Here is a 12578-nt window from a genome sequence, read left to right on the forward strand (position 1 = left end):
TGCAGAATTAATATTCATGGTCTCCTAAGTTACACTGACGTCTTTCCTTACACAATTCATTCATTCATGTTCTACCGCTTTTTCCTCACGAGGGTCGCGGGGGTGCTGAAGCCTATCCCAGCTGTCTTCGAGCAAGAGGGCGGGGTACACCCTGGACTGGTCGCCAGCCAATCACAGGGCACATATAGACAAACAACCATTCACACTCATATTCATACCTATGGACAATTTGGAGTCACCAATTAACCTAGCATGTTTTTGGAATGTGGGAGGAAACCGGAGTACCCGGAGAAAACCCACGCATGCACGGGGAGAACATGCAAACTCCACACAGAGATGGCCGAGGATGTAATTGAACCCTGGTCTCCTAGCTGTGAGGTCTGCGCGCTAACCACTCGACCGCCTTATATCATGCAAACATCAAAATTTTCTGCAACAAAAGTAGTGTACTGTTTCGGCAAAATGTTTTGAGGTTCCAACGTATAGTATACCACACACCCACTGCATGCACCCCAACAACATCCATTTCATCAAACTAGTCTCTCTCATCTTTCATGTTGTTTGATCATTCGTCATTCTACCACCAGAGACAAAACTTCATCTGCACTTCTGCAAGTGTTGTGTTTCATTTCCCAACACTTTGCAGCAGCATTCACTGACTCAACAGCAGCACACACAAATAAAAACAACAAAAGAACATCTTTTTTTTTGTCACAACTGCAAGCCAGCAACTCCAGCTGAGTTAACCGATACTAGTCAAAGAGCCTCTAGTTGGATTGATCCCACTCTGTCTTCATGATCATGTCAGCAATATGTCAGATCTATCACAGCAGTGTCTGGATGGATACGAGCGGACAGGAATCGGAAAGAAAATAACACGACATGCGTGTGGAGCACTGAGCAGCCATTGATCTGCTCGCTCTCTTTTTCCAATACGCTATGGACTTAACATGGACTTATGCCTTCTTAAGCACAAGTGGGAGCGCTCCTCCTACTCCCTCCCCTGCAGGGCGTAACACTTGCACAATGCTTCAAAAGAACATTTTGTTTATATGCTCAATACTGCAAACATCAATAAAATTATCCCATCATTAATATCCTATCTGGTGCACATTTAATGCAGAGCCACGGAGCGGGCAGCTCATATCCAATAAGGACATCTATGCCCGATCACTCAGCTCCGCACTGCGCATCACAAACGTCAATGGAGCTGGGCCTATAACAGCCATTCTTTACACACACACACACACACACTCAATACTATGGAAGAGGGAATAGGAGAATTTATTATCTTAGGAACTGCCCTGACATCGTTTACTTGATGTACTTTAAATCCTTTAAAGTACATCTAGTAATGTAGCGGTGCAGCCAGAACAAAAATAGAGCTCTTTGGCATCAACCCGAACGGTGGTCTTTCATGGCAGAGAAATTATACATTTGAACTCAACAACACACCATCCCTTCTGTCAAACATGGTGGTGGAAATATTCTGCTTTAGGGTTCGTTCTCTGCTAAGGTTACAGAGACGATCTCTCCACATAGTACAAGAACCTCTCCTGGCGTCAGCCAAAACTTTGTAGATGGGTTGTGGTTTGGTCTTCCACACAAAACATATGGCCAAAGCAGCAGACGAGTGTCTGAAAAAGAAGTATATTAAGATGCAGGAGTGGCTACTCCAGTCAGAATGCTACAAACATGCATCACAATAAAAATACAATAAATTAAAATACAAGCTATGTAACAGGAGAAGAGTACCTTACACATTTTCCTAGTAGAGCAAATCTGTTAAGCATGTAAGACCAACAATACTATTTTCCCTATTGGATGGACAGGACAAATAAGATCAAATTCAATAGTATTTACATATCACATTCTTTATCAGATTACTGGCACTGGCAGTTATTTACCATCTCTGAATGATACAGTACAGGACAAACGAACCAGTTTGTTAGATGCAAAATTGTACGAAACCCGTGACCATGTACAAAAACGGAGGGAAAATTTTTAAAACAACATTCATTCATAGATTTTTTACCGCTTTTCCTTACGATGGTCGCGAGAGTACTGGAGCCTATCCCAGCTGTCTTTGGGTGAGAAGCGGGGTACACCTTGGACTGGTCACCAGCCAATCACAGGGCACATAGTATAGACAAAGCAATTAACCAATAGAGTCACCAATTAACCTAGCATGTTTTTGGAATTTGGGATGAAACCGGAGTACCCGGAAAATAACCCACGCATGCACAGGGAGAACATGCAAACTCCACACAGAAATGGCCGAGGGTGGAATTGAACTCGGGTCTCCTAGCTGTGAGGCCTGTGTGCTAACACTCATCCGCTGTGCAAGGAGATACCAACTCATTCATTCATTTTCTACCACTTTTTCCTCACGAGGGTCGCGGGGGTGCTGGAGCCTATCCCAGCTGTCTTTGGGCGAGAGGCGGGGTACACCCTGGACTGGTCGCCAGCCAATCACAGGGCACATATAGACAAACAACCTTTCACACTCACATTCATACCTATGGATAATTTGGAGTCACCAATTAACCTCGCATGTTTTTGAAATGTGGGATGAAATCGGAAAACCCACGCATGCACAGGGAGAACATGCAAACTCCACACAGAAATTCCAGAAATGGAATTGAACTTCTAGGTCTCCTAGCTGTGAGGACTGTGTGCTAACCACTCGTCCGCTGTGCAAGGAGAAATCAACTCAATGTTGTCAATTGTCAATGTTGTCAAAACAAAAACTTTCCAGTCACGTTGGAAAACTGCCATGCAGCCCAGTTTCCCAAGAAAGGGGATCCTGCTAGACTTTAGTTTAACTGTACAAGCTGGAATTCATGTTTCCCTTCAATAAACCGCAACTCCCCAGCACCGGCAGCTCCCATACAGCCCCGGACAATGATACTACCTGGCACAAAAAGGCACAAAAACACTAAAAAAACAGGCTAAACAAACCTGTTTGATAAGAAAAAAACCAAGGAACATTGGCGATCAACATTACGACATCAAAACTACGACTGAAGCCTGCCCATTTCTCACATTTGCAATCAAATCAAAAAGCTTGTTACATGGACTTTTGGGATCAATGTCAATGCTGTGAGCTTCATAACACAAATCTATAGCTCCGTGTTGCATGTGATAAGGAAATGCATGGGAATGCTGTTGACTATCATAATCAGAATGGGGACACTAGTGAATATATCACACAGGTGGAGCGCTCAAGCCTAAATCCAACGACAGCCCGATGTCACGTTGTTTGTTAAACATGTGCGATGACTCCAGGGCTGGCCGGTTCAAAGGTCAAGTAGAGTCAAAACAGGTAGGCGATTGCCTGATCTGGTCTAAGTGTAATGACTAATCAATGGTGGAATGCATTAGCCTAATCTAATGGGCCAGGTGGGAGAGAGGACAACGTTAAGACGCATGAAACACATGATTGAGCACAACATGCAACAGCAATGCAATCAATAACACATAGAGTGGTCTAACCCCCAGGAGGGGTCCCCGCTTCTGGAGCAGCCCCCCTGCACCACATTCATTTCGGTGGCGCTCTGCATATGTGTGTGTGTGTGTGTGTGTGTGTGTGTGTGTGTGTGTGTGTGTGTAAATATGTATGCTTTGGGTCGGTTAGGGAGGACAGGAAAGGAACCAGCCTGTTTTAGTCTGATTGATTGGATTATGAAATGAGGAAAATCAAAGAAGGCTTTTTTTTTGGCCCCTCTAACACTTCAATGAACAGCCATTGTTTCACCACTCCTATGAGACACATATGGATGAAAAGAAAGCGATGGCTGTATTATGGGATGCAAACACTGGGAATTAGGGTTGTAGCCGTGTAACCATGATCACGGTTCGGTAGGTACTTTGGTGTTAAGGTCTTGTTTAGGTTCATTTTTGATACAATAAGAGAAGAAAATGCATAAAACTTCTTAGTTTTTGTTTAGACAGGTGTCTTGATTTTTATCATGAAAAACTGCAAAAACTGCAACTATGAGTATATAAGTAGTTGTAACCCTAACATTGCTTTTGTCTTATCCACTTGTTTATTTCAGCAGGAGGACCAAGTTGTTGTTTTTTTTACCAAAAAAAAAAAAGGAGGGCCAAGTGTTTCCACACTGGAGTCTATCACAAAGGAAGAGGGTTTTCAAGTTCTGGCTTCTCCTTGGCACTATTGCTATCCATGACCCCCGCTAGCTAAAGGCTGGGCTGCACAGTATTGGTTCACCGAGTAGACAATATATACTGTCACTATATTGAAAGGCTGTTAAACTTGCAGTTAATGTGTACCCTGTGGGAAATTGATACTGTACTGAGGCATACCAAAAAACTACATTAGGAATACATACACTCTTACACCCCGACAAAAACAAACAACAGATTCTTATGTCCTGCCACATGCAGTACAAGTGTCTCTTTCTATCTTTGTTGTGGCATTCCACCTTTATCCTGTGGACATTTTGTGGACAAATATCAGAATGTGTGTGCGTGCATGTGGGAGAAGAGAAATGACAAGTAAGGGACAAGAGCCAGTCAGAGTAGAGGACAGGCCTGGGTCAATACTCAGGAGCGCATACTGCTGACACTGCACCGCTCAACACACAAACACACAGAGACACACACTCTGAAAGTAATGTACACAAAAGACAGAGTGACATCTAACAATCAGTTCAGAAAATGAAACATAGAAGTATACCGGAGACGATGTGCGGCATCAATCATAATACTCAGAATAATAGTATCTAATCACATTTTTGTATTATTGTAGAAATATAAGCTATCACAAAAAATCATTCACTTTTTGGTGCAGAGTTTTTGAATAATGAATGTTCAACATTGTTATCTTAACACAGTGCTTCTAAAATAGTGGGCAGGACCAGTAAAGTGTTAGCGAGAGGCTTTCAGTGTTAGTGCAGACCAACATGCCAACATGTACACATTTATAGTACTCAACATGCAATTTGACTCTTGAATACGCTTGGACGTTCTCCATTTTGTTGCTTTTCGGACTATAGTGCTCAATGAAGAAGAGTCTGTACCCTCGAATTCACACCAAGCACATATCGCATGTGTCACGTCCACGTAGCGTTTTACGTGCGTGGATTTAAAAAGCTCAATTCACATTAGAGGCATCAGTGCAGCGTCACGTATCCGCCAGCTCTATCACTCCTGGCAACCAGACCAGGGTGTACCACACCTCTCGCCCAAAGACAGCTGGGATAGGCTCCAGCATACTCCCGCAACCCTAATTAATATAAGCGGTATAAAAAATGGATGGATTGAAGTTACATTGCAGTACATCCTGTTTACACGTGTCCAAAATGGAGTCGGGGCATCCATAATTTCCTTAATCCTACCCTTTCTCAGTCTTTTTTTTTATCAGCTACTACTAACAGTTACTGATAGTAACGGCCTTGTATACCAGAAAAAAATAATTACAGTTTGAAGATTATTCAGTAATAAAAGAATAAATAAAGACGTTAACAATGACACAGGCAGCGGCATTAGAGACACTTTTTATTTTCTACTGTGAGTGTCTACTCGAGGTGCAAAGACGGCAGGACCCTTCCATCTTTGGAAAAAATCAGCGCCCCATGCCTTATTGAGTGAGGTGCAGTGTTTAAGTGAAACTGATGAGAGATGTGTGAGCGGCGAGGACTGGCCTATAAGTATGTGGTGGGGGTCATAGGTTAATCCCTATCGATTCCTTCCAGCGTGTGCATATAGCCACACAGGAAGACGATGAAGGAGAGGCCTGCTTCACCGCAACGCAGCATGAAAACCACCACTCACACACACACACACACGTTATGTTGCCTGATGCTAAGTAGGGTAAGGACAAGAAAATGAAGTATAATTTAATCTCTAAATAGCTTGTTAAACACCCTCGTCTCAAACAGATTGCACACTGCAACCTTTTGGGAAGCTTAATGAGATATGATCATTGGCTTCACTTCCACTTTGGCACAGAGAAGGAGGTCTTTTCAGAGATATCACTTCAACCGTTACGTGAGATTTTGGTCATGGTAATGGTTTTTGCTTGTTTTTGTTACATGGAAGCACTTCATGTTAATATTTGCACAATTCAACATGCGGTTACTGATCACTTCCTGTGTTTAAAACTCACCATTTTATAATAAAAAAGAAAGTAATTGAGAAGTAGCAGTTGATGGCTTATGTGGCGGCATATCTGGTAAGTCACTCTTGGCACTGATGCAAGTTGACTGTACCAGCCACAAGTGAAACAACTTGCTTTGCAACGCACGTTTCTGTTACAATTAGGACAGAATATTTATATTATATTATATTTTGAGACCATTATAACAAAGTTAAGGTGTTTTAAATATAATTTATGAGCATATCTACAACTAAAAACCCACCTCTTTAAATCTGTTTTTAATGTCTAACTTTTTATATCTGACTGCTGTGCCCCGCCCCGCTTTTACTCATGTTTTAACTGTGTATTAACCAATGAATGTTGTATTTTGGTGTGTCTTCTACTCTGTTTACTTGCTTTTATTCAACTCCATTCTTCTGTAAAGTATCTTTGAGTATTTTGAAAAGCGTTATACAAATAAAATGTATTATTATTATTATATCTACGTTGTATTAGTTATAGTGTTTTTAGAAACAATTTTTTTTCCAGTTTGGACACATTTGGACAAAGCAATAACTTGCTACGCTGCCCTCTGTCTGTGAGAGCCAGCCATGCAGCGTGCTTGATGAGGTTCCCAAATAATACCTCCATGCGGCTCCATTTGTAAACGAGCCCTTCACTGTCCCATCCCAGCGGAGGAAAGGTGAAATATCACACTAATATGAACAACTATTAATAATGAGCCCCCCCCCCCCCTCCTCATTTCCTCAGCCAATCGCTACTTCTCTCTGCATCTCTATCTACCCCCTTCTCTTGCTCTCTCTGCCTCTAATCCTGTCATGCGGGCAATAAGTGTATGCACCATGAGCACATTTAATTTCTGCGGTTGGTTTTCAGCGAGCCCAGAGGTGAGCCTTAATAAGGATCAATGGCACTTTATCTGGGACAGCACCCACTTCACAGCATGCAAATTACACAAGCAAGCCTTTAAAAAAAATGAAAAAAAGAAATGGATTTAATTAAAAAATGTAGAACCACGGGCTCTGGAAATTCAATTAAAGGATTTATGCAAAGGTTGGCTAGCTTTTTGTGTTGCAGTTCCTGCTTATATAATGAGCTTTTCATATTAAAAATCAATAGGTAATCTGGGCTAGGGGATCGGCTGCTTATGTACATTTTTTTAAATCAATTTGAAAAATAGTCCATCAGCTTGGTGTCACAACAAAGCAAGGAGGCGGGTGGAAGGGTATGCCAAGAGTGGAGGTGAGGGGTTAAATCCTTCTCCTCTCTGAGGGTCATAGCGGAGAGATGGCGAGAAAGCTCTAAAAGAATAGAGAGGCGATGAAGAAGCAAAAGAAGAGTGGGGGAGAACAGGTCAGTTTGTGTCTCCCTCTGGCCTCCTCTGATCCCTTCTATTAGAGATGGAGTCCCTTGGCAAGGAGAGCAGAGCTGCCTCTGACCTGTGGCTCCTGGGTAATTTAGCCCAGCCCTGAAATCAACTCAACCCAGAGTGGGGCATCCTCAGCTGGGGGAGATGTCATAATGGCCTCCCTGAGGTGTCTGGAGGGGCTGATTGTATGTGTTGGAGGAGACCTTAACAGAGATATTGATAACACATTTAAAAAAGCATCTCATCAGGATATAAAAGTAGGTATAAATGTCTACTTTGTATTTGAAGTGACTCTGTGTTTTGCTTTTTATTTGGCTTTTGGCATAATGTGTGAGGGCACATTTGCAATATCTTAATTTTTCATCAAGGTTTAACAAAATAATAAGTTCAGTGTTAACTTGAGTCCCAAGTTGTTTAATGGCAGAGGGTCTTTAATTGGGCTAGCAATAGCCTACACCAAGGGTCACTCTTGTGAGTAATGAGCTCTTGTCCATTTGTAAATGTAGCTCTCACAAGAAAAACCTTTGGAGACCACTGGCCTACACTGAACACTTGAGCTTGTCGCAAAGTGAAATGAACAGGGGGGCACGATAATACTATAATACATTAACTTTTTACATAACATAAGAGAGGTCTCTGGTAGCAAGAAGTCTGCAATAGAAGCCTATGTTCTTATGTTGTGAAATGCTATTAATAAAGTTTGAATAGGTTGTACTTTTCTCTGGAATACTTAAAAGCCATTTTTTGAGTAAAGACCTCAAACAATGCACAATGATGAGCGAATTCAAGAAACAATACAAGCAGTTGATGTTTGCTAAATACAAGGATGAAGAGTCTTGAACCAGTCATGATGTGCTATATATATCACTATATTGACAGTTACTATAGTACCCATTATGTCATTGTATGTTCATATCACCTCATACTTCGGTACGAGGTGCATTATTAAAAAAAAAAAAAAAACAACCTTAAACTATATTATGGAAAGCAGGAAGTGAACAAATGTAACAGTTACTGATTGTAAAAGTACCAGATGGAGGGGTAGGATTTAATAAGCTTTGCTTCTTCCTGCTTCTTTTGGACATGTGGAACTGTGAACTTATTATGGGATGCACTCAATTGTAATCTCATGCATGTTCAAATGAAATAAAACCATTACCATTTTTTGTGAAATACTTGATGCAGACCAGTCTCACCCAGACTCTACCTCCAGCGGCCCCCTCTGGTAAATTGAGTTTAGGAGCCCTGCTTTAAAGAGTGTTTAACTGTTTTAATGTACTGTATTAACTAATGTATTAACTCAGTATCAGTCAGGATTTTGACTGATCTTTCAAAGCACATAGAATATTGTGTTCTAGGGCTATATAAACATGGAACCTATCAAAAGAAATATTATGCTCTCGTCTTCCATCCATCCATTTTCTATACCGCTTATGCTCACCAGGGTCGCGGGCATGCTGGAGCCTATCCCAGCTGTCACCAGCCAATCACAGGGCACATACAGACAAACAACCATTCACACTCACATTCATACCTATGGACAATTTGGAGTCCGAAAAAAAGTTTGTTTGTACCTTTTTCTGTTCTTTAGTAATCAGCAGTAAAACATAAGTACGTTTCAGCAAAATATTTAAAAAAAAAGGAGGGAAAACAGTTTTTTGGAAAAAGATACATTTTAAGCATAACTGTTACAAATGTTAAAAGTTGGCTTAAAACACAGCCCATACGGTTATTAAGGTTTTTGATTTTCATTTTGATTTTTGACAGATTAATGCCAGGATCATGAATGTACCTCCATTTTTTTTACAGGTTGCTCTTCTGTGTAAAAGGGACAAACATGGACTATTCAATTTTCCATTGTCCTGAGTCAAACTGCAGTTAGGAGTAGTGTTCGGTTATATAACGTTAAAATGTCAATTAAAATATTGCCTGTGAAGTTCATCAAAGTTTTATGATGGCGGCAGTTTGACCCTGGAACAGATTAATTCTATTAGTTTGAAACTCTAAGAAATTCTCCTTGACCAATATACACATTTTCGCCTTTTTAAAAGGTGTACAAATGACACCGCTCCCATTCAAGTGGGACATTGTTCACATCTCCTTCACACTCATGTTGTGTAACCATGCAAGAGGGGGTGAATGACTGACTGCATACAGTACAGTAGCAGACTGTCAGCGTTTGATTGGTTCTTTATTGATCCAGACACGCTCTCCATCACATCAACTCATCCACATAAACCATTTACACCATTTCCCTGTGCAATGGAGCACACAACCAGGCCTCGGGCCATCTCTGTTCACCCACTGTGGCTCTACAGTACGTGTGTGTTTCAGTGTGTTTTTCTTTAATGAAATGGTATCTCCTTGGACAATAATCCCTGTAACAGGATTGGGCAGGAGCACACATGTCAATAAAGCCAAATGGGATTGTATGCTTTTATCCGTCCCCACACAATTTTTCCCCTTCCCGTACAGGGAGAAGCAGCATAGCAGGGAATGTCTGGCAGTAATATCCCATTCACAAAATCATCTAAAAGTAAAATCGTCACAAAGGCTCAATTGTAGTGTGTGAACCACTTTGACATAATGTCTAATGTTCTGTCTGCTTTCAGTTGAGGATGGAGCTAACCCCCTCCTGTGTAGCTCCTAATCATCCAAGAGGACTCTATTACAAGGGCCTGGCAGCTCATCTAACCCCACAGAGGAGGGGGGTGGAGAACGAGACCTCTGCTCCTCCAGTCTTTCCACATGGTTGAACACCACAAGCACATACACCAGCACGGTGTTACTTTGCAAAAGGAAGGTAAAGAACAATCTGCTTGTGACGCTTAGGCCCCGTCTGCAGGTAGTAGGTGAGAGCTGCAAAAGGCTGAGCAGAGGAGTGCCTCCATTACTCCTGACTGAACAACCATCTCTCTCATGCAGCAAGTGACTGCTGCCTGGTCAAAAGTTCAGCTTGTGCATATGTAAAAAGGTGGCCTGGTGCCCGAGGCAGGATCCTGGGTAAAATAATCATGCTAAAACGCGAAGAAGCAAGGGACTAGGCGAGAGCGCTGATGAACTGGCCCTGCTGGGGTTATATAGAAGTGTCCGATTGGACCACAACAACACCTCCATCCTCTATTACCAGCACCAGACCTCATTGCCTGCTGATCTCCATTAACGTCAGCGCTTTCTCTGCCTTATAGTTAAGGCTATAGAGCTGATGAGTATATGCTGGACCCAGCTGCTAAGAGCCTGAGGGTACACTGATCTTCAGGGGGCAATCAGTCAGTCAACAAAATGTCACAGGGTCAGTGTTACAGCATGGCTGAGAGACGGCGACTTCAGAAAGGTTACACAGTCCCATTAATAAAAGCAGAGACAATTTATAATCAGATTTTAAAATGTGCACCTTGTCTGCCTTGTCTGTTTTCACCTAACTCCTAACTTTAAAAATGCCACCCGCAGCCCGACATCATTAAAGGACTGACCAATAAATCATCTCCCTAAAAGTTGCTTTAAAAACTATACTTTCATGTATTATTTATTTATTGTAATTATCGTGTCCAATACACTGAATAATGTTATATTAAATACATAAACAATTTAAAAACGGGTTTAGTAATGTAATCAAATATACTTATTTAATCAAGTTATATAATCTTAATATTTATTATATTTTGGATGCATTTATTTATTTAAACTGTGTGATATAATACAGCATATAAAAGATTTCTTATGAGAGAAAATCAGTCTTGTCGGATTAAAACTACATTATAGACAAATATCTGAATTTTGAGAGATTACATACAAATAAGAAATACACTCCTCATCATAACTTTAAGATCAGTCAAAAATTGCAGGAACCTACTCTTGAGGAGCGTGTCTGTGTGGAGTTTTCATGTTCTCCCTGTGCGTTTGTGGGTTTTCGCCAGGTACTCCAGTTTCCTCCCACATTCCAAATAAATGGATTCGGCCTGGGGTCTCAAACACGCGGCCCGCTGGCAAAATGTGGCCCGCAGGACACTAGTTTGAGGCCCCCGCCTTGATAGGAAAGTTTAATGTTAGTGCGGCCCGCGCAAGTTTGATATGGATGCAGTATGGTATCATGTACCCAGAAAAAATTATTACGTTTGATTAATGTTCATGTTAAAGGTTAAATAACTGTTAATAGTTACCCTCCCTATCCGTGTGGAAATGGTAAGTTTTTGGCTATTTAAATTTAAAGGAAACAACTTGAAGGCTACCGTTTAGGTCGCTAGGGCTCTAGGATTGCGAGTTAGCATGTGCCTCAAGACCATGCAGTTGCGCAATATGTTGTAAATAAAAAGAGTATAAATGTGACTATAGTCGTGTTTTGTCATGTCTACAGGGCTCTAATAATGCTTAGTTAATTTTAATCTGAAAAAAATAATTTGTCTACCCACCAACTATATGTGGTTTCTTAAGTTTTTATTATTTGCCGTTTTATTATTATTATTATTGTATTTATTTATTACTGATTGATTGATTTTCTTTATTCTTGATTTGTTTATTTGTTTTTCATCTTATTTTGTGAAGAAAAATAAAAATTAAGATATTTGAGAACAGTGGAATGTTTTATCAGAGCTTTTATTGTAGAAAATCGGAACCAAAGCACTGAAAAAGTTTGTATATTTTTCTGTTTTTAATAAAAAATTTTTGGACAACCTGATGCGACCCAGTCTTGCCCAGACCCTAGCTCCAGTGGCCCCCAGGTAAATTGAGTTTGAGACCCCTGGATTAGGCTGTTAGGCTTTGGGTGTTGGGTTAATTGGCGACTCCAAATTGTCCATAGGTATGAATGTGAGTGTGAATGGTCGTTTGTTTATATGTGCCTGGTGATGACCAGTCAAGGTTCCCCGCCTCTCCCCCAAATTCAGCTGGGATAGGCTCCAGCATACTCCAGCGGCCCTATGCGGCATAGAAAATGACTAAGGTTCTAAGTATAGCTTCCAAGTGCAAAAAGAAGAAAACAAAACCAAAACAATGTCACCGGTTCTGAGACAGATGGTCTGATTGGCTGTCCATCAAGGCATGGGACAAGGTGCTTTTTCCTTCAGTGGAACAATGGAGCTTCAGGTTGTG

At 41.2% G+C, this 12578-nt stretch overlaps 1 protein-coding gene across 5 annotated transcripts in view; it reads right to left on the reverse strand.

The window, feature by feature from the left end:
- wwox (WW domain containing oxidoreductase) overlaps positions 1–12578 on the reverse strand; it is a 209704-nt gene that overhangs the window by 103546 nt on the left and 93580 nt on the right. Inside the window, exon 9 of one of the 5 annotated variants that reach the window (XM_058076315.1) lies at positions 389–1637. The exons of the other annotated variants lie outside the window; for them this stretch is intronic. Within the exon in view, the coding sequence (XP_057932298.1) occupies positions 1563–1637 (75 nt within the window). The 3' untranslated portion in view covers positions 389–1562. Of the gene's footprint in view, positions 1–388; positions 1638–12578 lie in introns of those variants that run through there. 5 annotated transcript variants of the gene reach the window in all.

Source organism: Doryrhamphus excisus, chromosome 6 (assembly GCF_030265055.1).
Source record: "Doryrhamphus excisus isolate RoL2022-K1 chromosome 6, RoL_Dexc_1.0, whole genome shotgun sequence".
NCBI classification, from domain to species: domain Eukaryota; kingdom Metazoa; phylum Chordata; class Actinopteri; order Syngnathiformes; family Syngnathidae; genus Doryrhamphus; species Doryrhamphus excisus.